At 38.4% G+C, this 27,836-nt stretch overlaps 1 protein-coding gene across 1 annotated transcript in view; it reads left to right on the forward strand.

Moving 5' to 3' along the window:
- Nucleotides 1–27,836, forward strand: part of DDX10 (DEAD-box helicase 10) — a 192,195-nt gene that overhangs the window by 1,341 nt on the left and 163,018 nt on the right. The window contains exons 2-9 of the mRNA XM_037377027.1: nt 6,843–6,903; nt 7,137–7,267; nt 8,899–9,057; nt 9,513–9,633; nt 10,752–10,941; nt 13,151–13,277; nt 14,532–14,694; nt 16,264–16,348. Of these exons, the coding sequence (XP_037232924.1) occupies nt 6,843–6,903; nt 7,137–7,267; nt 8,899–9,057; nt 9,513–9,633; nt 10,752–10,941; nt 13,151–13,277; nt 14,532–14,694; nt 16,264–16,348 (1,037 nt within the window). The remainder of the gene's footprint in view (nt 1–6,842; nt 6,904–7,136; nt 7,268–8,898; nt 9,058–9,512; nt 9,634–10,751; nt 10,942–13,150; nt 13,278–14,531; nt 14,695–16,263; nt 16,349–27,836) is intronic.

Here is a 27,836-nt window from a genome sequence, read left to right on the forward strand (position 1 = left end):
CATAAATGATAAAAATTAAAGATGGTAGCTACATAATTAATATATTTTGTTGTGGATAAATCTTGAGTTAGCTTGATTTGGCAATGTCTTTCTACTCATGGTAGAAATAGAGGATTTACATGCTGACTGAAAGCAGACTACTGGAATTGTTAGAAGCTTGCATTTTTCTGAGTGGGATAACACTGGTGGTATGTACCTTTCGTTGTGGAATGAAAAACTTACATTGCTACAGTACAGTTGGACTGCTTGTTATAACCTAGAATGAGATTGCTGCCTCTGCAGGCTCTCTGGAGGGGGCACATCTGAACAAGAGAGAGAAAATGAATTAAAGCAGCTTGGCAAAGGCAGCGTACAGAGTTTGTGAACTGTCTGCACAGAACCCAGGGTGGTGGGCTTATTGTTTGTATACCAAACTGCAGTGCATACACAATAGATTGCTTTGTATTTCCATGTATTTGAACACAGGGAGGTGTATAGTGAAACTAATTTTGCATGTTGTCAGGCCCTAATCGTTTCTACATTTCATTATAGCTTGCATTTACTGGATAATGCCATATGCAGATTAGGCTGCAGTGTTACCTTAGGGTACTATGGCAATATCTGGTTATTCTTTCTTCTCTATCTCTTGTTTTGGAGTCCCATCACTGGTCGCTTAGTAATCTGTGCAGTAGTGTCATAGATAAAGTGATTGAGTTCAGGGGGTAGCTTTTCTTCTAATGTAGTAGACACATGTGCAGAAGCTGAAGCAGTATGTTGCTCCTGTGTACTGAAATTATATGTGTGTGGCATGGATGTATTGAGAGGCAGGAGCAGGATTATGAGAATCATCAACTGGAGGAGATACTGACTTTTTGGAGTACATACAGCCTCTGTGAGACTGAATGGCCAAACATGACCCCTATTCACGTGTCCTTTGCCCTTAGTTGGATTCATTTGAGGAAGATGATGACAATGAAAAAAAATCTAATTGGTTAAAAGGAGGCAGCAAGAATGCTTGAAGAAAAGGTGTATCTTGGGCATTTGGTCTCAGAGATGAAATGGCAGAAATATTTTGAAAAATGATCTGTGGGAAGCCAACATTCCCCCCATTTGATGCTGCATTTGCCTCTTTGTTCTCCCCCCACACAGTGTATATGTTCTCCATATACAGTTCTGCTGTATTTATGCTGTATGCATGTAATAAATGCCAACATACATACATTCCTTTATATTATTACATTAGTTCTTAGAGGGAAAAATTGCTATCTGTCATACCATTCCACTTTACAGGAATGCATCCGTGATAGGTAGTGGGGTATGACTCTGTTGCTCACAGATGTTTATAAGCAGGAGAGGGGTCTAAAAGGAACACACAAACAGTGAGTTAATGAAACTACATTCTTTAAGGGAATAATGTAACTCTTGCTTTTCTGTAGTGTGGTCAGTATTCCTTTCTTACTTTAATAGGGTGGTATATCTGGGTTGTGGTGGGTAGATGTACAGATCTCAGACATTTTAGTTTGAATAGTCCCCATTCTGATTTTCTGCAGCAGTCTGTTCCTCTACTCCTAGCCTGAAATGTTTTGTGTAGTATTTAAATGCAGTCACTTTTCCCTGAAACACATCCTATACATTTGATGCTTGCATTTAATTTCCACTCATTCTACATAGATTTCTGCTTTTACCGGCCTTATAGTCACCTCTGTCAATTACTTCCATAGATACTTGTGTTTATTTGTTGTGTATATGGCTATGTGAATATGTATATATGCTTCTGTGCCACCTATGTGCATTTCTGGGATACAGGTGATAATTCTGTGTCTCTGTGGAGCTTGGGGCAGCATAGGTAAGTGTTGGGTGTTGGGAGGTTGTGTCTGTGTGTATTTATAGAGGTTGAAGAGAGGCTGGTAGTGGTCATGCATGTATCCATCAGAATGAAGACAGGGTAAACATATGTTTGTCTTTGGATAGTTTTGAGGGCTCCTGGTCTCAACTCTTCTGGGGTTTTGCTGTCCTCTAGCTCCAGGAGTCTCCTGTCTGTGAACATACAGGTGGATGCCCACCTAGCTTTCTGTCTTCAGTCCTTCGTATCTCCTTCTCTGGTCCCTGACAAGGTTTTCCACTTGGTCTCCTGCATTTCTTCCCTATTACTCTGGACCTGGTTATAGTGGGGGTGAGGACTATGAGGAAGTGCCATGTACTTGGATCTTCAGGAGTCTCCAGTGGGTTCTGCACGAGGCAGATACCTTCTTAAAGATGAGGGAATCTGAAAGCTCTTCAGTAAGCACCTCTCTCTGAGGAGCACTGGCTGGGGTCTCTGACGTGAAGGCTGTGGGTGGGTTGGGTCTTCATGTGCTTTTGTCATCTTACATGTGGCATGGAATAGGGGTAGCACGGCTTCTGGATGCAAGAGGATCCACCTTGCACCCCCTCTTAAGAGTACATTGTTTATAATTTCCAGTGTGAGAATGACTGCAATGGATAAAGAGGACAAAATTAAACAAGAATGAAGAGATAACCAAGATACTTTGTTACTGGATTTTTTTTGTCCTTTGTTGACATGATTGTGAATGTGTGGCATCATAAACGGAAAATGTGAAATTTAGTTTCCATTTTCCAAATTTAGTGTGTCCAAATCTTGGGATTATTTTCTGTGTTATGTGTTCATAGCTGATCTGTTGTCTGTTGATCCAGTGACTTTGTTGCCTACCTGTGAGGCTGTTGATGGACATAGTCTTCTTCACAGAGTTGTGCTCATGAAAAGCATTAACAGCTTACCTGATGTGCTGGGAAGCTGTATGTGTAAACTCTTTCGTCAAGTTAGATCAGAATAGCATTTGAAGTATTGGAAACAAGGTGGCTGCTCTCTCCTAGAGCAGATTAGAGAGAGCTCACAAGTACAGATTTCCACTGGTTGGTGGTGTTTTGCACTGGTGTGTGTAGGTATGGAATAGATCTACAAGACCACCTACCTCTAACACCAGTTCTTCTCACTCCTGCCATTTAGACTTCATTTAAAAATAACCCAGTATCTTTGGACTTTTAAGGGTGCTGCAACAGAGAATTCTTGTGCTCCTCTAAGTTTGTAGGGCAGAGAGATAATACAGGAAGCTTTGTGACATGGCCTTTCCTAACATTCCTGTGCCTCACTCTTTTAATACTGTTTTCACTTTTTCCTTCTTGGACATCTCTAAAACCGCTAGGCTTATGCACGTAATGATTTTTTAAATTGATTTAGAGGAGTTAAAGGTAGAAGAGTGGAACAATATTTGTCTCCTTTGAGATTGATACATCTGTTCCTGCTGGGTCATCTAGATTTTTAAAAAAGCTGACCAGTGAAATACTTCAAGCAGCCTTAATTATTTAGAAAGATTTCATATTGCTGCAATAGCCTGTTCCATGTGTCACAAACCTGTTAAAATCCATCCCTTTAGTTTCACATAATGAATTGTTTGAATTTTTGTTTTCCCTCTCATAGGCATACTGTTTTCCTGTGCAGACAGTCTCTTGGTTGAAATTAAAATGAACCTGTACATATCACTGACTTATCCTTTAACATGCAAAATAAGAACACTGGGAATTAGCCTAATATGCAGTATTGTTTGTGATAGATAATATCTTCGAAATTATCAATGGAATTCAGAAGTATTTGTCAGAAATTGCAATTTCTGAAAGTCAACCCCCCCCACTTGTTTATAGTGATTTCTGATAGGAATTTCCCCCCCCCTCCCAGAAATGTAGGAGCTTAAAGTACATGCTTCTCAGCACAAGTAGGTTTTATAAAAATAACTCGCCTTTAAGATTTTTAAGTAACACTTGGCAGAAGTTTAATTGCTCTGCTAGGACACAGTGAAAGTTTGAAATTACTTTGCAAGAGCTTTGTCTTGAACTATGTCAAAACCTGGTTTTAATAAGGATGTTATTTTTTTTATATACCTTTTATTTAGAGATGAAATTCATGCACTAAATTACTTTTCTTGCTTTTACCAGAGAGAACTAGACTGAAAAGAGTAGTGCTGTGACCTAGGTGCTTTAAACAGGTATAAATCCTCAGTTTTTTCTAATAGGCAGAGCCTGTATGAGGCGTGGTACTTGAAGTAGATAGAAGTCTGATCTGACAGGTCAGTAGCTCTTCATTTGAGGCTGTCTCTGGAATTGTTACTGTGGCTTGTCAGGAACATCTCAGGACCATTTTGCTTGGTCCCTGTGTTGGGAGATTTCTGTTCAGCAATCCGTTAGAAATAAACGATACCTATTAGAAATGTACAAATCGTGTAAGCTCAGAGTTTGACAGTTGGAAATTTCAGTTTATGGATGCTAGTCAGTATACATGCAAAGCTGTTGTAGTCTCTCTTCCTCTTCATTTGCTCAGGCTTTATAGATACGGTAGTCGCCCTCCCCGCCTCGGGAGCAAATGGACAGTGTGGGTGGCAGGTGCTGTTCTTCTCTTGTCTGATCAGATTCATGTCCATTAGTGAAATACGGACCCACACGTGGAAAATGGATCTCTCCATTTGCTGGCATTAGCTACTCCGTCTGTCCCAGAGCCGCCCCAGGCCCCGGTTTCCCCAGCCTCTGAGGGTCGTGGTCCCACTCCAGTTGCTGACACTCAGCGCTCGTGCTGCTGCCCACCAGCCTGGCTGGAGGGTTGGGTGGTGGGCGCTCACCCGGGCTCCGAATAGGGACTGTGCCCGCACAGAAAGTCAATAGTAAGAATGTAAGAGTAATTACTATTAGTAGTAATAATAATTATTCTTCTTGTTATGTAAGAACATTTAGTAAGACTGTAGGGCAGGCTGTGGTGATGAGGTGCAGGGCTCGGTCAGACGAGCGTACGGACCAGCCAGCTGTTACCCCGACCAGCCCCTTTTATCCCCTTTTCCCGCTATTTTCTCACACCGGTTCGTCCCCAGTCCACCATGATCCCTCCCTTTCCCTGCCATTGATCGTCCCCTAAATGTCCCATAACAAGTCTTGCACATTCCCACAGACCCCTTACAACACCTCATATATTGTACAACATCCCCAAATGTTTTTCCTCCACAGCTCCCTGTGAGTCCCCACGCCCCTGCAGGCGCTACCCCCTGCCAGCCTTGGGGGATGGGGGGTGGCCCCGCTAACGCCTCGGTGGGGTTCACCCAGGGACCATGAGTGGAGTGCTCCCCTCTGGTGCTCTCGAGGAGCAGCTGAGTCAGGGTGGTTTAACTTGGTGTGCAGTGATGATGTTATTGGGGCTCCTTCCCTGGCGTTGTTCTGCTGGTTCTTGTGGGGGTCTTTGAGTTCAGTCATGAGTCTTCAATCACATAACCTAATGCTAAGTTTATGCAAAAAAAATCTTGAAGCTCGCACTGTAGAGTCAAAATGGAAAAGTGGTGCAGGGGAGAAATGTGTTTGTTATCTGGAGATATTTCCTGAAGCGTTTGTTTACCAGGCCTTTACCATGCGGAACTGTTTACCTACTTTTGTGATACCTGACCTTATACAGCAGCTGGAATGCACTTCATACTCATTGATTCCAGGGATATGAAAATATAGATGGGAGAAGGACAGCTAAGATCTAATAAGGTTGTAGGCTGTAAGGAGGCTGCCAGCAATGTTTGCATGTGGGAGCCGTAAGGGTTAAGTTGTTGTGGGTGCAGGTGAGCTGCTCTCTTTTTCAGGAAGGTAAGGGCTGTGTACTTTGCAGCATAGTAATGTTTTTTTCATAGGCTGGAATGGTTAAAAAAGAAACGAGGTAAGAGCTCCGAGTTGCGTCTTATGGGGTATGACAATCATTACTCCATTTGCAGTACCCTCTAAAAACAAACTGCTCCCCTGTGGATATTACCAGGAAAATGAATGTATGCTTAGTGTGTGTGGATCATAAACTTGGTGCTCATTGCAGCCACACAGAAATATGAAATAATTGGCTAGTTATGTGTTTTGCTGTAGATACTTTATTATAATCTCTACTGGCAGTTAGTCTGACTGGGACACTTTTGGAGAAAAAGGCTACAGAATTTCTGTATTGCTTAGCATGAGGCTTAATTGCAAGTTACGTGTGAGGCTTGTGGCATGCTGCGTTGTAGAAAATTTAGACCTTGCTTGCATACTGCAGTATCTTTTTAAAATATGATTTGAGAAAAAAACCCCCACTTTTTTTTCCCTGAATAATACTACATCTAGTTTTGGACCCCTCGATAAGAAAAAGATGCCAATAAAATGGATCCAGTTCAGTGGAGGGCTGTTGAAATGGTGGGGGCTGGAGCACTTGTGCTGTGAGGAGAGACTGGGGGAGCTGGGCTTGTCAGTCTGTAGCAGAGATGGCTTTGCGGTTGAGATGGAGACTTCACAGGAGCCCTAAGAGTCCCTGGGGAAATTGTTAAGGAGATGGCACAGGGCATAAGAATGAGAGATGAGGTATAAGCTGGCAGGAGAGAGGCTTGGTCTGAATTGCTTTTTCCCTTTGACGAGGACAGTCAGGCGGAGTGAGGGACAGGTTGCCTGGAGAAGCTGTCCAGTCTTTATCCTTGAGCGTTTTCAAGGCTGGAGTGGCTGGAGCCCTGAGCAGCCTGACGTGACCTCAGAGCTCACTTGCTATGAGCAGGAGGTTAGACCAGGGGCCTCCTGAGCTCCCTTTCAGCCTGTTTGTTCTGTGATTTCATGATGATCTGAGCTTTAATGTGTATCTTACTACTTACTAAACAGTTTATGGTAGAAGGGTGGTTTGGCTTAGCTCAAACTAGTATAGGTTGCCTGACCAGCTAACTTGGCTCAGGTCATACTGAACTACTACATCTTTATGTTAACAGCAACTTAAAGAACACTGTTTAATTTCTGTTATGCTTGGATTGTAAGCACTGATTAAACTTACCTTGTTTCAGATAAATGCAAGTGAAATTCAGAGATTTTCAGATTTTCCGTTGTCAAAGAAAACCCTAAAAGGTGAGTATGAAAGTTTCCTTTGGAAAGTAACTTAAGTAAAAACTAATATATTATTTATCCACATCTGAACATTTCTTTGCTTTAAATTAAATTTTAGATAACTGTTGCCATGTACAGCATTTTCTAAATGGAGGAATATAGCTCTGGGAGAGACAAAAATAAAGATATTTTTTTCTCCCCCTACTTGTTCCTGTCCTACACTCTGTCTTCTCTTCCTATACTGCAAATACTAGGATTGCAGGAAGCTCAGTATCGTGTGGTAACAGAGATACAGAGGCAAACCATAGGTTTGGCTTTACAAGGTAAAGATGTACTTGGAGCTGCAAAGACTGGATCAGGCAAAACCTTGGCTTTTATTGTCCCGGTAAGTAATTTATATCCTTCCATTTGTACTCAAACTAAGTTATCTGTGAAGTATTGTATGTCGAAGAGCTTAGATTAATAGATCCTAGGAGAAAAGTTGTAATTCAGCTGATCTAAATGTTTCACGAAAGCCAAGATACTAATTTAATAAAGCTGCTTGAGGTTCTGAAAGAAGTATATTTTGGCCATAGGAATATTCTGACAGAAGTTCCATTTTGATGCTTACATTGGTAGACATGTGTGATTTAGGAAGCGCTTTGTTTTCCTCTCAGGAATCTGGTGCAACTCTAGCAGTCCAATTCTTTGAAAACTAAGTGTATGAAATATAATGGTGAAATTTCTTCAGTTCCTTGGATGTTTTTAGATGAGTGGTTTTCACCCCTCTGAAATTTTAGGATTTGGACCTTACATAGCAAACTTAAGCTTAGTGATTGTGGACTTCCATTTCCTTATTGTCTTTTGTCAACACCTTAGAAATCACTTCAGGTGCAAGTGGGAAAAAGGGCTGAAAAACCCCTGTTGTGGGCAATACAGGTTGGACTTTTACTTAGAACATCATACTCTCCATTTAATTTCTTCAAGTTGAAGCTGTAATTGAGACATTTGCTTAAAGCGCACATATAAGTGGATACAAACCTCGTGTTTGTATTAATGTTTTGATTATGGAGGTTTTTTTGATTTAAACATTCCTTGCATTTTTGTGAGTGTGCAGTTCTTTGAAGCCTGTTCTGTCAGTAACTGTGGGAACAGTAGTAGATTGTTTTGAATACCCTCTCTAGTTGAGAGAGGATTTATGCTTTATGCTGGTTTTTTTAGTAAAGAATAAAAAAAAGGTGGCTTCAAAAAGTAGTCTTGTGAACTTGAGAAACAAAAATGAGATGACCCAGTTAATCTAGGAGTAGAAGTACCTTGTTTTACAAACTTTGTTTTAAAACAGTTTTAGGGGAGAAAAGTGATGAGAGGAGCTGGAGAGATGGAGTGAAATAAAAATTAATTGTATAAGGATACTTGACAGCCTTCAGTATTTCAGAATACCTCAGGTATTCATACATAGGAAATTTTTGTGTTAGGATTAGCTGACTAAAACAGTGTTTTTGCAGTGTGAATTTATAAGAGGAGGAGTAATCCTGGTCTGACGTGTATGGCAGCTTTAGTTGAAATGCTCTGTGTGTGGTGTGTGTGGATAGTAGTGCTTCAACTCTGTAACCAGAATTAAACCTGCAATAATGGACTTTCTTCTAGTTGCTCATTCTGTTTCTGGTTCCCACAAAACCTTATGAACATGGAAGTTTCTCATGATTTTCTACACTGATTCTCATGCAAACTATTAAGGCTCAATTTCCAAAATTAAGCACAGTAGGATTAATTATGCAGAAAAATGTTTACAATTCACCACCCATTACTGTCTGTCATAGATTGTTACTAGGGAACTTTGCTACATCAAGTATCATTACCATCAATTAGAACTGATATATAATCAAACTATGTGAAATGTATACTGATGTTTCTTCAAGTCATTATTTTAATTAGTATGGCTTTATCTTTTTTATGATGCTTTTTGTTACAAATTTGTTGTTGTTACATATTTTCCTTCTGAGATTTTTATAATGAGAATATGGTAATTTTTTTCAGGCTTTGGAACTCCTGTATCGCCATCAGTGGACTTCAGCTGATGGACTGGGAGTTTTAATAATATCGCCTACCCGGGAACTGGCATACCAAACCTTCAAGGTTCTGCGTAAAGTGGGAAAAAATCATGAGTTCTCAGCTGGCCTTATAATTGGAGGAAAGGTGTGTTCTCTTTTGAAGTTTGCTGTATAGAAGCATAAATGAGTGCTATATTAAGTGCAAGTTTAGGAAGGAAACCCTGGAAATAACAAGTTGGGGAACAGAGTAGTTAATGGCAACCTATTAGTGACAGTAGGTTCCCATTACACTCGTTTTCCTGCCTGTGTGTTCTGTGTCTTTTGAAGCTTTTGCATATTTATGGTCTTCCCAGGTTACATGACTGGATGGACCTTTCTGCCAAGCCTTCCAGGACTATTCTCTTAATTTAGATTATTCTTAAATGCTTTTTGCTCAAGCCGCAAGTGTGAGCATGCTGAAGAAATTGTGATATCTCTGTAGAAGGAGGAAAGGCTGATCCTTGACTAAAAACTATCAATAGGTTAAGCTGACCTGACTGTCTCTGGTACTGGGCTTCTGGTGTGAACAGCTAGAGCTAAGCTGGTTTAACTCCTTTTCAGGATCTGAAAGAAGAGTCTGAAAGAATCCACCACATAAATATGCTAATTTGCACTCCAGGACGGCTTCTACAGCACATGGATGAAACTTCATATTTCTATGCATCTGATCTGCAAATGTTGAGTAAGTTTTTTTTGAAGTACTTGACAGTACTCAGAAATATTTTGTAACAGTTCATAACTGTGTGGAGTACTTTCCTGGGTAAAAAGTTTATCCTAATTACGGTAGGCAGGTGGAATGGCATTTAAGTTCACAGGTGTACAAATTAAAATAGAAAACAGCAAAACGCCTTTCTTGTGTGTACTGTCTTTGAAACAGTTGCTGAGCATGCCTTCCTTAGGATGCTAAGAACAAGTAGGTGAGTTAGTAAGGAACCCAAACCTGATTGTAGTATTCTGTATAATCCTTTAGATCTTGGCTATGGCTCTCCAATTTTCCCTGACATGATAATTAACCATAGAGAATATCCATTACAGTGTGTGTATTTTGGGCCAGGTCTAGAAAACACTTTGAATGTTAAGACAGATTGCTGCTCCTTTCATTGTTTTGTTAGCATTCTTAACATTGTTTCTTTTCATCCTTCCAACCTGAATAAAAATTTCAGTGTAATGAAAAGGTTTGCCTGCCACTAAGTAGTGCATAATCTTTAGCATAGCTTGAGGAACTCAGAAGCAATTAAGACGCTAATGAAGCTGATAAAATGTCAAATTATGCTTGCTACACTTAGTACAATTCATGGCAGTTAGACAGGGATTGTGTTAAACATAGGCCCTTTTCTTAAAGCTCTGTCTCTGTGCTATTCTGTTTATACCATGAGTTTTAATGGTAGATTCAGCTTAGGTACAGGAGAGTCTGTTTTGCTGTCATGAGTAGTACAGCACTGTTTTATATTCCTTGCTTTTGTTTCATTAGTAGGACAGGGAGTTTGTAATTTGCAGTCTGTGTGCAAATTGCCAAACTGTTCACTTGAAATGCTGATTTTTTATGCTTCATCATGTGAAACTGAGAGCTGTATTGCATAGATTATGGGAAATGCTAGGATTTCTGTTGCAGTTCTTTAAAAATACGTATTGTATGGAGTACATGAATATCTAAGGAGAATCCTGTCATAGACAGTAATTAAGTTAATCTCTGCAGTTTAAATAGGAATGACATTTTGTACTATATGGATTTAATGTATGATTTTTTTCCTTATAAATAAAGCTAAACCTGCTTTTTCTCAAATCTGTCTCTCAATTCAGTTCTTGATGAAGCCGATAGAATTCTAGACATGGGGTTTGCTGATACAATGAATGCAATCATAGAAAATCTACCTAAGAAACGCCAGACCTTGCTTTTTTCTGCCACACAAACAAAGTCAGTGAAGGATCTTGCACGGCTGAGTCTCAAAGATCCAGAATATGTTTGGGTTCATGAGAAAGCCAAATTCAGGTATGTTGGGATAATTTTTTTTTCCTGGGGTAGTTAAACAGACAGTGATCCCACTTAACTGCTTCTCTGACTGTCAGTTCCTTGAATCAGAAGTTATGTTGTGTATCCTCCTCCTTCCTGCAGTGTCTGATCCTGTTGTGTGCCTTCCTGAAAGCAAGGAATTTCCAGATAAGAGGGTACTAGTTTTGACTGAATCATTACAGGGAGGCTGAACTTGCACTTCTCTTGTGGCTCCTCAGGCAGCTTCTCAGACTGGAAGTTTTTCTCCTCAGGAGCAAGCCCCCAGAGTGGCTTATAGCCTGAATGGAGTAGTGTCCTGGCTCCAGCAGCACTCATTTCTGAATTGCTCCTTTTTTTGTTGTTTGGCTTCCTTGCCTCCTGCATATGCATGCTTAACTGTGCAGAACCACCAGATGTGTTGCACAAATACAGTTATTTTGTGTGCCCTTGATAAATCTGGCTTTCCAAGGAAATGCTACCCTATTGGGAAGGTGCAGAATGACAGTCTTGTTTGTGTGTTCACTGTTAGATGCCCAGAGGAAAGCATGTGGCATTAGGCCACATGCAGTTAAGTCTTGTGGCTTTCTGATGTGCTGAGTTTACTGTGTGCATTCAGGACTCCAGCCCTCTGCACATGAAATAAATTTGTCATGCCATAGGTTTGGATCAGAATAGGAGACCCTTGCTAGGAGTGAAGTATGTGGTCTGCCAAGCTCAAACAATTTAATGTGTCACTCATTGAAAAAATGTACATGTTGCTTTTAGGCACATTTTGTGGTTTTTTTTTGAAATTTAAATGAAGAATGTTATTTAATATTTTGCATTTCTGTGGGCTCAGTCATCTAAGTGTCAAATCGCTTATGAACATGTATGATTCTTCTTCTGCTCTTCTATGAAATATGCATATATTTCCATATGTAAGATGCAGCAGAAAGGTGAAGCATAGTGCTAAAAATAGCTTTCCCAAGAGCAAATGAGAAATCATCAGCAAAATGAAGAGCAGAACCAGGTTGAGTCTTGAGGTGGTTTTCACTATTTGATTTGATTATCTCTGCATTGTACTGCAAATATCTTTTTTAAAAATCAGTAATACTGTCAAATGCATCTTAATTAAGCATGGTGGCTAGAAAAAATTGTGTCGTTAATATCCTCTTAGCAGAAAAGGATGTACAAGCATAGTATGTAGCTTTCATTTTAAGGACTGACTGTACCTCGGTTTCACAGATCTTGCATTTTTTTGTGAAGTCTATTTTAAAGTACACTTAATTTTTTAAAATATTTGGGAGAGTGCAATTTGATAATAAACTGGATTAAAAAAAAGGGAAATATTAATTTGTTTTAGAATTTAACTACCTTAGTATGTAATAGGTTATTGCCTTATGAGAAGTTTCCTCTGAAAGACTCAGAAAGGAAAAGGTGTTGTGGCATAATTCAAATTGAATAGCAGAATAAAAATTGGAACAGTGTCTTGTGATTTCATCCTCCCAAGTGGCCACCTTTAACAAAGTAATTTTGAAAACCCTTGGTGTGTTTAGGGTGAAGCAGAGAGACTGTAAGAGGTGGGTATTTAGATGTATTTCAAGGGTAAATATGCCAAAGAATTCTTAAAAATTTTATTTTATTTCTTAAAGAAAAGAAAGGTGAGTTAAGATGACAGTTCAGAGCTTTACAAAGTCACCCTGCCTGTCAGTATAATCAACAGAAGTACATCAGTGCTCTTTTTTTGGTGTATGATTAGACTGTGCTTTGATGTTGCTTTAAGCACAAATGATGCTTTAATAGGACTAATAGACAAAATTGCACTTGAAGTTAAGGCAATTTGAATGTCTTGGATTCTATGGATTCTTCATTGGCTGCTTAAACATAGAAACGGTTTGGCTTGCCAGTAGTAAATAAATTTAGAAGTAACGTTGAAAGTCATCCATCCCTCTCCATTGGCTTTTAGTAGGGAAATTGATTTGTCTTTCAAGAGAGCTTTCTAGTGGGGTTGCTAAGACTTGTTCCTCAAAGTAGGAGAACTTTCCATCCTGACTCTTTTCTTTTTCTGGGCATTTGTCAGACTCTCTTTACTTTGAAAGGTCAGGCAGCTCTGTAGATATTGCGTGCTTGTATATTCTCTCTCTTCTCTTTTCTTTCTCATTTTAATGTTATGGGAACTGATGGTATCTAAATGTACTTTTTAGATCATTTATTTAATTTTTTTTCTTAGTACCCCGGCAACTTTGGATCAGAACTATGTTGTTTGTGAGCTTCAGCAAAAAGTAAACATGTTATACTCTTTCCTGAGAAGTCACTTGAAGAAGAAGAGTATTGTGTTTTTTGCAAGCTGTAAAGAGGTATGGCTGTTCCCCTCCTTCCCCTGTAGCATTTTAAAACTATTAAAATGAAGATATTGATGTAGATGTCAAGGCACCAGAGCACCAGAGGGGTGAGATTCTGGATTAATTTGCAATAGGAAATTGGCAGAGAAACCAAACATCACCTATTCCTGTAGGCATGTCATGCAGGGCCTCGCTGACAGAAAGCTCAGTGACCCAGGCTCGATGCAGGAAGGTCCTGGAAACCTCGGTGTACTCAGCCATTTTTGTGCTGTGCTGTTAAAGAAAGAAGGCTAAAAGTTTTGTCACTAAGGGCCAGTTATTTCAGTTTTGTCTCATGGCACGTTCCATAGTTGGGTTACAGAGTATTTTAATAGTTGTACCTACTTTCTTTACGAGCTTTTCAATCTGCCTATATAAGAAATTATAATTATGAAATAGTACAGGGAAAAAATTTTCTTATGGTTATATAGGCAGTAATCCTTCAAATATCTACTTGTATATATGTCCTGGGACTGTTCTGTTGAAGTTATTTGTATGTGTTTGTATGGCATCAGTATTCCTATAACATACAGTGTGTATCAAATATTTTACCATATACAATAGTTTAGTAAATATTCGTTGCAGTTCTTCCACTTGTGCAAGAGGTTACACTATTTTTTGTTGTTCTGCAGGTTGGCTGGTGAGTACAGCGAGGTGGTAGACTTAGTTGTACAGAAATTCTCTGAGCTGCAGCTTGTTCCTGCAGTATACGCAGTTTCTTTAGCTATTTCCTTAAACATTAGATAGCTGCCTGCTATAAAATAATGCTACATCATGGTATTGTATGTATGGGTAAACAGATAGCTTTTGTAAGAGAAGCTGTTGAAGCTTGAAATAGTAAACTAAGACCATGTAGACTGCTTTGAGTTGCAAGTTTATGCTTGCAAAATACACTGTATACTTCTAGTGTTGTCTAAAAGCAGTGCTTCTGATGGACTTCGGATATTTTGGTCCCTTGCATACACCTTACTAGTCATGTCCCAAGTCATTCTTGTTGTTACCTACTCCGGTTCCTTTTAGGAAACGTCATCAAAAGGCAGGTCAATATTTTTCCACAGTTTGTTTCTTCTTTAAGTACCTGGGTGTGTGACAAAGTCTCAAAATAGTGTCTCTTGTCTCTGATACGGAGAAAAGTGTACTTTATTTGATGTGCTAAGGCAGTAGCTGGATATGAACTTGACAAGTTAACTTTGCATGGTATTTTTTTTTCCCCTCTGATTTGTTGGGTAGGTCCAGTATCTATTCAGAGTGTTCTGTAAGCTTCAGCCTGGTCTTCCTGTACTGGCACTCCATGGCAAGCAGCAACAGATGAAGAGAATGGAAGTTTACACTTGTTTTGTTCGGAAAAAGGCAGCAGTACTTTTTGCTACAGATATTGCAGCTCGTGGCCTGGGTATGTTCCCACAGAAGCAATAGTTATTCACAAAGTGATGATCTAACCCTGTTGAAACTTTTATCAGCCTTTATGCTCTGAAGACTGACCTGATTTGTAAGAAATGAGGTTGTAGTTAGCTTAAGAGCTCATTAGCGTATCTCAGATGGGATATGCTGCTTAGACTTCTGCTGAAGGCCCACTTCATTTGTGCTTATTTTTTCTTTTTGTCCCAGAAAGACCTGTGTTGCCACTAGTTTTGTAATGGTATTTGTTATCAGCAGAAGCTGCCATTTATTATTTATTTATTAAAGTCTGTGGACAATGTATTTTTCCAGCCATGTACTGTGACATATCTGGTACGAGAGAAAATGGAAATAGTGATGTATTTGCTTACCACATGCCGTAAGGCAAGATTTCAGCAGTTTTGAGTATTTCTGATGAACCTGTATCCTGTGGGTTATTCCAAAGCAAATGAAAAATCACTAACCTAGCAGTATGTGGAAATGAAAACCTGAAAAAATTGTAATGTCTGAACTATAATTAGTAATATGCACTTATACGTATAATACATTATATGACTGTATTCTTAAGGAGGCAGAAAAATAGATGAGGCAAAAGGCAAGAGTATTTATAGAACCTGTTGTCATTACCTGCTGAATTATGATTTATTTCTTTATATTTTCAGTGGATACTTTGGATTATTTTATTTTTTAAGTACTTGGAGGCATTTAGGTATGACACAAGACTTTTCAGGAGTCTACTTGTTCTTTCAGATAGCAAACTCTGTTGTCCAAAATGTAAGGTTTTGTCAGTATGCTACAAAAGGAAGGAAGGTGCTCTAAAAACTGAAGGTAGAAATGAAAACTGTTTACCATACCTTCTACACTGTCAAAATCTCACCAGTGAGGTTCTAATGTGGGTGTGATTGTTTGGGTTTAGAGTGTGAGTATGTTTGTGGAATACAGCATAGCTACAGACTTGGTCAGGAAGGAACAGGAACTTAGTCCAATGCAAAGCATGCTGCTGCTGGCTGACATGCAGCAGTTAGAAAATGGTTATTAATAATATCATTCACATTCAGTGTCGACTTCTTTGTCAGGCATGGTTATCCCTCCCATCTTTGAGAAGGACTATGATATTTTTGTATGTGGACAGCTGACGTAGTGCTGTCTCACCACAGCTAGCTTCGAACCCTGATGGTGCAGGATATTGATGCTGTATGTGAAAAGTGGGTCATATGTTGTTATTTAATTATTAAATGTAGTGGTGTTTTATCATCTGTGTGACACAAAGCATGTCTGTTCTTGTCAAGTGTGAAATTATGTTCCATTCAGCGCACTGCCATAATTTAGGAAATGAAGGCACCATTAATTTTAGCTTTCTTTGATGAAGAGAATGATTGTTTATAATATGATAATAAGTGCAATAAACTTTATTTTTATTTCAGAGGTTGCGCTCAATGTATGCAAATTGGTCTAAGTGATGGTTCTTACAGGAATTAATGCTCCAAAATAATATGTTGCTCTTGGATAGGAGGATTTTGAATACATTGAGCTTAAATTTTGACATATTTTTTTCTTTACACAGATTTTCCAGCAGTGAACTGGGTCATTCAGTTTGATTGTCCAGAAGATGCAAACACATACATCCACAGAGTGGGAAGAACAGCCAGGTTTGTTTTAAATTTTCATTAATATTTTAATGTTGTAAACTAGGTCATTATAGGAATAAATTGGCTAAAGACTCACTTGAAAAAGCTCAAGATAGAAATTGAAAAAAATCAAGATATTAATTGGAAAGAAAGAAGGGCTGTTACCACACAAAGACCCTTTTGATTACTGAAGAGTAATGGTTTGACTTAATCATTTCTTAGTGAGCTTCAGAGATTCCTTACAGCAGATGGGGAAAAAATATCCCCAGTTGTTTAATCTGATCAGGGAAGATTAATAGTGAGGAAGCAAAAATCTTCTTCTGCACTTGGCAGGATTACCTTAAAGGCTGAGTTGTTCGTGGGTGGAAAAGCTTGTTTTGCTACTGCCATTTGTAGATGAATAAGGCTTTAGGTTGTGGATCCAATTTCTTTGTGTCATTGAAGACTCTTCAAAAGAATGGAAACATTTCTTCCTTATTTTATTTTGGGGAGGAAGGAATCAACTAATGTTAATTACAGGTTAAATTTTTAATTTTCAAAGTCTTTGTAAAATGACATTCTTAGGAATAGCTTTAGTTAAGGTATTTGTGGCTAAGCCTTTATGATGGGAGTTACCCAGATACACTGTTGAAAACCCAGTCCTTGATCTCTGAAGTAGATTTTTGAGAAAACAAGAGCTGTCATTGCATATAATTCTGTAGATCAAAACCTTTATGCAATTATGTGAAGGATGAAATGCAAGACCTGGCATTATATCTTGTACATAATTTAATTTGTTTGTAGTGGGATTTGTAATATAGGTGGTTGTCAAATGTAATGACAGAGCAGTTACTTAGAATAGGACTTCAGCACTCTACACTATAGGAATTTGAAATCTGCCTTCCTGGATCAGATGGCATTACATTTTGGTGACCGGAGTAGAAGTGTGTGCTCCCAGCCCTCTTTCGGAATGTGGAAGTTCTAGCCATGCTTTCATTGTAATTGGGAACATTTCTGCCCAGTTATGTTCTGTGTTCTGTGCTCTCCATTTTCCTATCTACCTGTTAGAACGGAATGGACTAATAAATTTTTAAGTGCTTTTTGGAAAAAAACCTGTCAATGAACAAAATCAGTGAATGTTATATATAATTAGGTAAAACATGTAGCTATTTGACTAAATTCAGATCTAGGTGTAATCTCATGCATACCAATTTAGAGAAAAACATGTAGTCAGAATTCTGGGGTTTCGTTTTTGGTGTGTTTCCCCCCTCCGTTTCCCCCCCCCTTTTTTTTTAATCCTTGTGTGTCTTCCACAGAAGGCTTGTAATTTTGTCTTTATGGCATAATGTCATAGTGAAAGGGAAAATAATATATTTGTTACTGTTTGATTGGCAGTTTCTAGGAGGCTTCTTGAGCTCTTCCTGAGCTGTGTCACCAACCTAAAGCACCTCCTAGGAGTTATAATTCTCAGGCCTTTGCCCGATTCTCATTCAGTGCTGAGAAGAGTGATTGTAAGTAGGCTTAGAGAGGGGAAGCAGCTACATGAGGACAAGTAGCGCCCCTTTTCCTTAATGCTTTTAATAAGACGTCACTCCGATGAGGACGTTAGCTTTGCAACCTTAAGGGTATATCTTCAGTGGCCTCTTAAATACAACCTTCTGTGATTGCTTGAGGGACAGATGTAGAAAATTGGGGTAGAGAGTCTGTTCCGTAGGCCATGGGCTGTGCTGGGTGCCTGCCCTTTGCCTCACTGGGCTGTTGTTTACATGTGTCATTACGTGAATTTTTCAGTAGCCAGACCTTACAGAAACTGGGACTACATTTGAGCAGGTTGTTTGAGCTGGCATGGTAGTGACTGATACTGAAAGCAAATTCCTTCTGTAGGAAATGTTTTATGGGTATGTTCTGTTTCTTAATCTGTTACAAAGATCAAGGAAGGCTTAGCTAGGCTGAGCTTTCATTTTGGAGAAACATATATGTGCTGTCTTCTCAGAATAAGGCAGTCCTGGAAATAAATTTGTTTAGTGACCTTAATGGCATGGAATAAATTTTTGAAAATAAAACAAGGGAGATGTCTAATAGTTTGAAGTGAATACTGTGCACTAAGTAAATATGCTAATGCAGTTTTAGATGTGGATAATTGAGAATGTACTTCTCAGTGAACTCTTAAGTGTTGAGTAGGAAACCACTTGTTTTCAATAGCTACAGTTATTGTGTTCTAGAAACTTGATAAAAATGAACTGTAGTTTAGTAGTCCTCATTAATGAGGTTAGAGATAATTACAAATTTTCATGGTTTATGAGTATATAATTGCATAGAATGGAAGCTAAATTAAATAGCTCAACTAATTAAGGGACTATGTTAAACTGTAATTAAAACTGGGATGCCAAATACTGTTTACTTCTGAAATCAAATTATTTTGTGATGCAAAAGTAAAGATGAAAGTTGAGAATTTATTTTGGGGATAAGGCTGAAAAACCTTTTACTAACAATCATGGATGTGTTCCCACATCTGTTTTACAGTTTTGCAAAGCCTTATCTAAGTTGGAAGATAACGATTGATTTTTAGGTAGATAAGACCACCGTGTTCCCTAAATAGCGTTTCACTTGCATTTTATCCTGCTGAAGAACATAAATTGCAACTCCTGCACTTCTGATTTATGGTAAAGTAAGATCAAGAAAATCTGGATGTTGCCCAGTAATGCTTTTACTTTATAGTAGAATTGGCATATCTTGAGTGTGTGAGGTAGTTTTTTGGTTTTTGTTTTTTTTTTTTGTCTTTTAAACTTGAAAGTTGTGCTGCGACTGGAGTAATTGGAAGCTATTTCTTCCAACTGCTTTTAAAGTATTTATTTAAAGTCTTAACTAGTTCAGTAACAGAATTTCTAAAATACTGACAGTAATGTGGCCAGGCCCATAAATATTTTTCGCTATATTTTTGTCACACAATCTCTGGGAAAAGTCTGTAATTTAAACTACTTAATCACAGTCTTTTCCTGGGGGCTTTAGTTTCAAAAATTCTAATTAAATAAGAGCTGCTTGTAGCAATTGTATGCAAAGCTAATTTCTTCAGGCTTTTAATTTATATTGATGCCTTCTATTCTGTAGCCTATGAAGCCTACAGTTGAAAATGTTCTTTGATTGATTTTGTGAAACAAGTTACAGTGCCACTAGGGGGCAGCAGAAGGTAATAGTTTCTGAAGCACGCTGGTACTGTTTCTTCCCTGTTTTTCCAAACATAATTTGTAAGTTGTATGGCATGAAAAAAACATATCTAGGAATGCTTTTATTTCAGTCTTGATTTCATTAATGAGTTGAAGACACTGAAAAGTCTATTAATCTTTCTATTCACATGTAAATATCTTGTATTTTGGATGTACCTGCATCCTGGCACATTTTTACAGTTAATTTCTTTCTTTCCTAACATTACATTTCTCCTTCTACTCTGTTTTTTTTTTTTTCTTTTTATTTTTTTTTCCTTTAGAGGAAACTTAGAAAAACTGTTAACTTGAGTGATTTTTCTGTTGGGACTCTCTTTTTTAAAGACACTGACAGTGGAATGTTAAGCAGAATAAATCTTCTTTTGCTCTGGAGTTTTTATCTGTGGTATGTCCAGAACCTTAAGTAGGATTTAGGTCTGACTCCAGGCTCAGACTTCTGACGGCATTCAATCCAGGGTAGTTGGTTACGTTTCTTAGGTGCTTAAACTGATATAGGAAAATCAGCATAATTTTGTTGTCATTAAATATAGTGTGCATACAGGCATTGCATGCTCTGTCTAGCTCTACATTGAGAGGCTGTGGAGTCTCATTTCTGGAGACGTTCAAAACTCGGATGGGTGCGACTGTGCAGCCAGCTCTAGGTGACCCTGCTTTAGCAGGGGGCTGGACTAGATGATCTCCAGAGGTCCCTTCCAACCCTGACCATTCTGTGATTCTGTGATAGGCTTTTTGCCTTCTAGTGAATTAAATTCTGAAAACAAATGGAACAATAAAAGTCCATCTTTGCAAACCAGTACACTTTGTTGCCTACTATCTTTGTACTGGCTGGTATGATGATTAGAGCCAAGTATGAATAAGGACTTCAAAGATCTATAGGTTTTTTGATACCTTGTGAATACTGAAGAATATACACACATCAAATTGTGGAAGGGTGAAAGGACCAGATCATATAATGATCTTATTCTGTCATGAAGTAAAATGCTTTGAAGTATGCTCATTGGGCTCTCCTTAAGTAATTGCACATTATATGTGTGAAAGTGAGACTAATAATCCTTTAGAGTAATCCTTACAAATGGCAGTAAAACATGTGAAAATGTGAATGATTTAATGGAACTTTTTAAGGTTTGTTTTTTTTTTTTTTTTTCCTTGGGAAATATATCCCAGGCATTCATATCCTGAATAAACAGTACAGTCAAGGTGGCAGCTCTTTGAGTATTGTTTTTATATTTAAGAACCATTGAAGCACTTTTGCTGATGTTTCTTTAAAAAAAATAATGCATTATTTAGACCATTTCATCGTATATTGCAGTCAAGTCATGATCCTAACTCAAGGTAAGTAAAATAGCTGCTAGTGGAGGTTACAAGAAATTGTTGACATGACATACTTGCAATCATATTATTAAATTCTCTAAAATTAACCACTGTATCCTATGTTCCTGACAGTGGCCTGCGGTGCTGCAGTCATACTGACTGGCACTGTGTTATCCATTAGAATTCTTTTCATAATGGCGTGGTATGAATGTTCCAATACACTGAAATATTAAGTGGCTAAGGTTATTACCTGCTGACATGAAGCTATACTCTAAGCTGTAATAAAAATAAATAAGCACATGTATTTTAATGCAGTAGAGGGGACACAGATGCTGTGGAAAATTATTTGCTTACAGCCTAGGCTGGAGGACCCAATGACCTCCCAAGACCTTTTGAGTTCAGTTTATTCTGAGATAGCGTGGTAAGGCTGGTGAGGCACTGCCTATTCTTGTCCATTATTTTTTATGACTAAGTCTGTCTGGCAAACAAGGACCACCTATCCAGTATGACTGACTGAAGGGGATTAATGTTTTGTGGTATGAGTGAAACCTGGTTGGATGACCTTGGCAATAGATATAAATGGGCTACTGTCCAGACAGGAAAAGGACATGAAGTGATCGGAGGAAAACCAAACCAAAGAAACACTAAAATAAACCCCAAAGCAATCTCTGACTCTATAGCAATGTTTAGTGATAATTTTCTTGAGGTACTGAACTAAGGTCTATGCAATGGAGAAATAGGAGTGAACAAAGCACCAGAAGTGAGCTAAAGCAAAACCAAAAAATTAAGCTAGTTCACTTTTTGTTGTTTAAATGCTCTGTGGGACGTTGGACCGTTCACAACCGTTGTTCTCCCTGGCTGAATTGAGGACCCAGCAGTCAACACACGATGTCTGAAGGGTTTGCCCAGCTGTGAATTAGCATGCATGCTTTCTGGTTTCTTGTAATTTTTGTTGGGCTGATTTCGTAGGACTTGCTGTAGATGGTACAGCGTGGTTTCAGTTAGCAGTGCACACAGATCTCTTGTTAAAGATGTGTTGTTTTAAAGAAAAGTATCTATTACAGAAAGAGACCATTGAACATGTAGATGGGATAGAAATTTAAAATTCATGCATTTGTTTTCTGTGCTTGTTTATCACTTAAAAAACCAGAATAACAAATTACTGCATTACAGAAGAAACTCAGCAGTGTACAAGATGTGATAAACAGTAGATAAAACTCTTCATGCTCCTGGGCTTGGAGAAATAATGTTTTCTTGATCTGAGGCTTAGATTTCACCAGTCCTCATCATGTCAGAAGACCCATAAGGTAGTATAATTGGAAACAAAGTTTGGCTGATTTGAGCCCAATCTGAAAGACCTAAAGCAGTTAGTTTGTTTAAGAATTATGTTTAAAATTGGAGCTTATATAATCAGATTTAATAGTTGATTTTTAAAACAAAACTATTAATTATTGAATTTCTGTGGAAGGCCTTAGGGGTAGATATGGATATTAGTTTCTCTTTGTTGAAGGATAGTGTGTGGGTGAACAGATTTATTTGTATGTGTATCAGATTGAAATGGGTCTTCTCAGAATAAACCTGTCCATTTTGATATGTTTGGAATATATTTTTATAGATTTCTTATGTTGTTACTTTACATAAAAAGAGTTGAACAGACAAACATCTGCATCGATGAAGTGCTTTTTCTTTCACTGCCATAGTTATTTTATGAAGGAATTGAAAAGAATTTTAAAATAAAATATGAACTGCATGATAGAAATAATAGAACTTGACTCGATCTAACTTTTTTCTAGTCTGTATTACATTAAGCATGATTGTTCGTTTTTTGCTAACCTGTAGAGTGGGAAACTGCTGTTTGTAACCTACCTTCCCAAAACTAGATGTGTATTTGCATACTCAGGTGGTGATTCTTTCTTTTTAGGTACTTAAAACTGATGAAGAACTGTACTGTGCTAGGTGTTTTTTTGGTTTTTTTTTTTTTTTTCCCTCTTCATCCTTAAATCTCAATTGCAATAGTGTTTACATTAACATATACCTCTATACTTTCACTGGCATATTCTTTCAGTCTTTACAAGGCTAAATCTTTGCTCTAGAAGCAGGGGTCTATGCTGCTTTTTGAGTTCTGATTATCAGTGTTTCCATGGGATGAAATTGTCTTGTTCTGGATTCTTGATGGAAACTAAAATTGTATGCAAAGGTTTAAAGAATATTATTGTCGCAAACTCAAGTGCTCCAGAATATTTATGTTCTGCAAAGGGTGAATGTTGTTCACTGTGAATGGTGCACAGTGAATAAATAACCGCTTTAACATGGTGAATAATTTGGCTTCACAGGGGAAGTAACTAGAAAACAGTTTGTATTAAGTTTGGCAATCATGTGTGATGAGCAAAGCGGAAGAACAGTACAAATCCTTAATTAGAAGGTGTATTATAATGCACAAACATAAAAGACCAGATGAATTTATGGACTTGGTTTTGATGCTGTTCCAAATGCTTAACTTACTGACCTTAATGTTTTAAGAAAAGCAGTCCTTTGCCTTACTTCTGATAAGTCTCAGATTTGATCTGGGTGAGAAAGGGACAGTTGAGAAGCTGGTTTGGCTTCCTTGATGCCTGATTTCCTTTCTCTGAAGGGATCTGCTGTGGAGAGTTTCTGCAGTTCAAATGTATCTGAAGATGGCTTGTTGGCTTGGAATGCAAACCTTTTTAGGAATGGGCTTTGATTTAAGCTCACAAGTTTTGCAGTGATACCTTACTTCCATCTGTGTCTTTTGACAGATGAGATGACAGCATATGTTGATACTATCCATCCTGGCCCATTTCGACTGAAATTAGATCCTTAGTCAAGTCAACTTGGTAATGTCTGATTTAAGTTACAGATTAAAAAAACCCCAAAACCCAAAACACATGGGTGTTTTTTGAGTATGATGGTAGATGTGTGACTTCTAAAGCGTAAAAATCATATACTTATGGTTCCTTACATGTTCGTGTGTGGTAAATATCTTCAAAAACATTATCACCTCCTTTATATTGAGTTTTCTGTAATGAGAAATATTCCAGTTCAGGGAACTGTGGTGCAAGTATTTTTATATCTGCAATCCTCCTCCCCCAAATCTTATGATTATGTCATCAGTTCCATTTTGTCCTGTGCCAGTTTTGAAAATAGATTATTTTTTTCTTGCCAAACAAAGCAGAAATACTGCCTTTAACTGTCTTGAAATTTGGCATCAACTTATATCTTCTGAAATACAAATGTTAGGGAAACATGTTGCAATACATCTGTTCAACCTGTATAATATTTCTTTTAAGGTCTGCATATCCATGCAGAGTATCCTTACAGATCTCTTTCCATTGCTTTCCCATAATTTTTTTTTCCTGTTGGATGTTTGCCCTACAGCAGAACACTGGTGCCCGATGACCATCAATCAGATGGTTCCCATTCCTATTTTATTCTGGTATCACTGTGACTCATATGTCTTTGACAGTTAAAATACGGTGCATTTGACTGAACTATATGTTACGATGGTCGTGGCAAGGATGTAAAATTACTCTAAATGTAGTTAGAACAAACTCAACTCTAGCTGCGTGGAAAGGTGGAATTTATTAATAACCATGATATGTTTTCACCTGTTGCCTTTGTGATAATTGTACTATTCTTTCCTTTAACAGTGTTGGCTAGGGATATACGCAGCCTTTGACTGGGTCTGATCAAGGATACATTAAGATACGTTAAGATTAGCAAAAACTGAGTGTCTGTTTGGCCTGCGTGAAAAGCATTTTTTCTCATCCTGTCCTCGCTGAATCGTCGCCATGTTATTAGTTTCTTCATGCTTGATACCAGCTGTGAGCTCAGGATGATACTCGGCCAAAGTTTAATATAGATTCTGTCATGATGAATAAACCATCCTCTTGATTTTAGTGTTTTAGTTTGTTTATTTTTGGTACAAAATGGAACTATTTGGCAACTCTTTGTTTTTCATTGCTAAGGAAATGGTGTTCCTGACATTTTAAACCATTTTTCTACTTCTAATTAGTCAGTATCACATTGTCCTAAATAATTTATCCCAGTTCCTTCTTGTCCAGCCCTTGATGCTTGCCCTTGATTGCAGACATCCTTTTTCTCATCTGCAGTCAGTGTGAATATATCATGCCTACCCTTTGCTTTATAATGCTAATGATGATTTGTCACAGCTTGCTTGTAAGTCAAGATTGAGTTGCAGAGAATTTACTTGCCTTTTGATAAGAATTGAAGCCAATAGATGCTAGAAAAAAAGGCAGATATGAACTAGAAGTACATGAATTTTATTTTTTTTCCTCCAAAGGCTTTCTGTAGGTAAGATGCAATTTTCCATAGAATTGGAATGAATTGTCTGGTATCCTAAGAGACTTTTAAAACCACAGCGTAAAGATGAGTCCGTGCTCTGGTTTCTTGATAGCTTGAGGAGATGACAGGATAAGTAATATCACCAATTACTACACAGTCCAAGAAAGTTTGATTATGTTGAGGTTGTTAATTTACTTGTCTTCAGCATAGCAGAGGTGCATACCTAGTGAATAATAAAGCATCAGAGTGAATTAGCCTTTTAGGCCAGCTGTTTGGTTTTGGTGATGATGGAAAACTTGAAGGCTGCAGTCAGCAAGAATGGGGAGAACTTCTAATGTCTTCTCACCTGCAGAAGAAGTCATCCTTCTGCTAAAGAGTTTCAGCAGCTGAGGTTGACTCTGCTGCCTTAGTGTATATAAAGGTTTAAAGGTTTTATCTGTCTACTGAAAATAATTAGGGAAGTGTTCTTTTGTTGGCTGTAGTGGAGAACTTTACTCCCCTAGGATACTAAGAGATGTTCTTTTCTCCTGTTTTAGGCATTGTAATGGAAACACATTTTGAGGAGAACATCTAAGTGTTCTTTTCTTTTTTGTTCATGCTAGTTTTTACTAGCTTGTGCTTTCATAAGTATGCAATATAGAAGCTTTTAGTATAAAAGAAAATTTTTGAGAACTTAATTTTCCACTTCAGCCTATCTTTTTGAGGTTATCTTTCGGACCATAATTTTATTATTAGAATATTACCAAGTTGTTCTTTTTTGAGAAATAAGATAATATTTTACCCAAGTAAAACTCCTTTCTTTATAGGCTTGCATTTTGCTTTCTTTAGCTAAACACCCACTCTGAACAGATACAAACCTTCCCAGATGGTACTTAAGATTGTTTGATTTTTGACTTTCTCGATTCTGTAATGATTTCATTTTTGTGTTTAGCTCTGAAGAACAGCATTAATATTAAACAGTCTGTTTTAATTAATTATATCACACAATATAAAAATGGGCAAAACCTATTCCTCCTTAACTTCAAGTACATTTAAAATACTGGCATTTAAGAGTGAATGTTTCCACAATAGCTAAAGAAAAAAAATTGCATCAGTAGTTACCAGATGTCTTTCTGTCCTTTTGAATTTCTGAAGACATCAGCTCTGAGAAATATTTGCAATGTTGCCTTTTTTTTTTTTTTCTTAGTTGTTGCCAAAAGGTGAGAAAGTGTAGGTGTTTGGAAACATCCGTCTTTGTCTATTTTCATGTGATTGTTTCATTACTTAGCTATTTTCTCTATATAAAGGCTTTGCAAGACTTAGTGTAAACCTTGTGTCCATAGATGCCGGATTTAATGCTTGTTTTCTTCTCGAGGATCTATGGAATGTGCCTTTAGAATTAAAATCTCCTGAATTTGTACTTTCTGAAAAGATAACTGACCTAACATATAACATGTTTAGCACTAGGAGCACCTTTCAGGGGTCAGATTGAAGGTTTATCTGGTCCTGCATCCTGGTTTGAGAGTGATCTTCTGGATGCTGAGCAAAATCTATAAAAGCAGAACTAATGTAGAATGATACTTCCTGTACTGTATCATTCCAGTTTGGGTTTGTGGCTTGCAGGGTGGCTATCGGCACTCTCTGACCCTTGATGGGTATTTCTTCCATGATTTGTATGGCACTGTCCTTACATAGCGTGTTGCACGCTGAATAAAATAAATAAAGCAACAATTCAAGAATGCCAAGTCAGGCACTCCAGCATAAATGCCAGAAACAACAGAACTACACAAATTGCTTCATGCCTTTGACTAAATTTAAGGAATCTACAGAAATCCTAGAATCATAGAATGATTTAGGTTGGAAGGGAACTTCAATATCATCTAGTCCCAACCCCCTGCCATGGGCAGGGACACCTCCCACCAGACCAGGCTGCTCACAGCCCCATCCAGCCTGGCCTTGAGCACTGCCAGGGATGGGGCAGCCACAGCTGCTCTGGGCAACCTGTGCCAGGGCCTCACTGCCCTCACAGGAAATAATTTATTCCTTGTATTTAATCTAAATCTACCCTGTCTCAGTTTAAAGCCATTCCCCCTTGTCCTATCACTGCATGTCCTTGTAAAAAGTCCCCCTCCAGCTTTCCTGTAGGCCCCTTTAGGCACTGGCAGGCTGCTCTAAGGTCACCCTGGAGCCTTCTTTGTTCCAGGCTGAACCACCCCAACTCTCTCAGCCTGTCTTCACAGGAGAGGTGCTCCAGCCCTCTGATCATCTTTGTGGCCTTCCTCTGGAGCCACTCCAAGAGGTCCATGTCCTTCTTGTGCTGGGGTCCCCAGAGCTGAACATGGTATTCCAGGTGGGGTCTCAGGAGAGCAGAGTAGAGGGGGAGAATCACATTCTGTTCATGCTTCTTTTGATGCAGCCCAGGATACAGTTGGCTTCCTGGACTGCAGGAGTACATTGCTGGGTCACATTGAGATTCTTGTCCACCAGTGCTCCCAAATCTTTTTCCTTAGGGCTGCGCTCAATGCATTCTCTGCCCAGACTGTATTTGTGCTTGGGATTGCCCTGACCCACATGCAGGACCTTTAACCTGGTCTTTTTGAACTTAATGAGGTTCACACAGGCCCATCTCTCAAGCCTGTCAGGGTCCCTCTGGATGGCATCCCTTCGCCCCAGTGTGTTGACCCCACCACAGAGCT

Source organism: Falco rusticolus, chromosome 2 (assembly GCF_015220075.1).
Source record: "Falco rusticolus isolate bFalRus1 chromosome 2, bFalRus1.pri, whole genome shotgun sequence".
Taxonomy (NCBI): domain Eukaryota; kingdom Metazoa; phylum Chordata; class Aves; order Falconiformes; family Falconidae; genus Falco; species Falco rusticolus.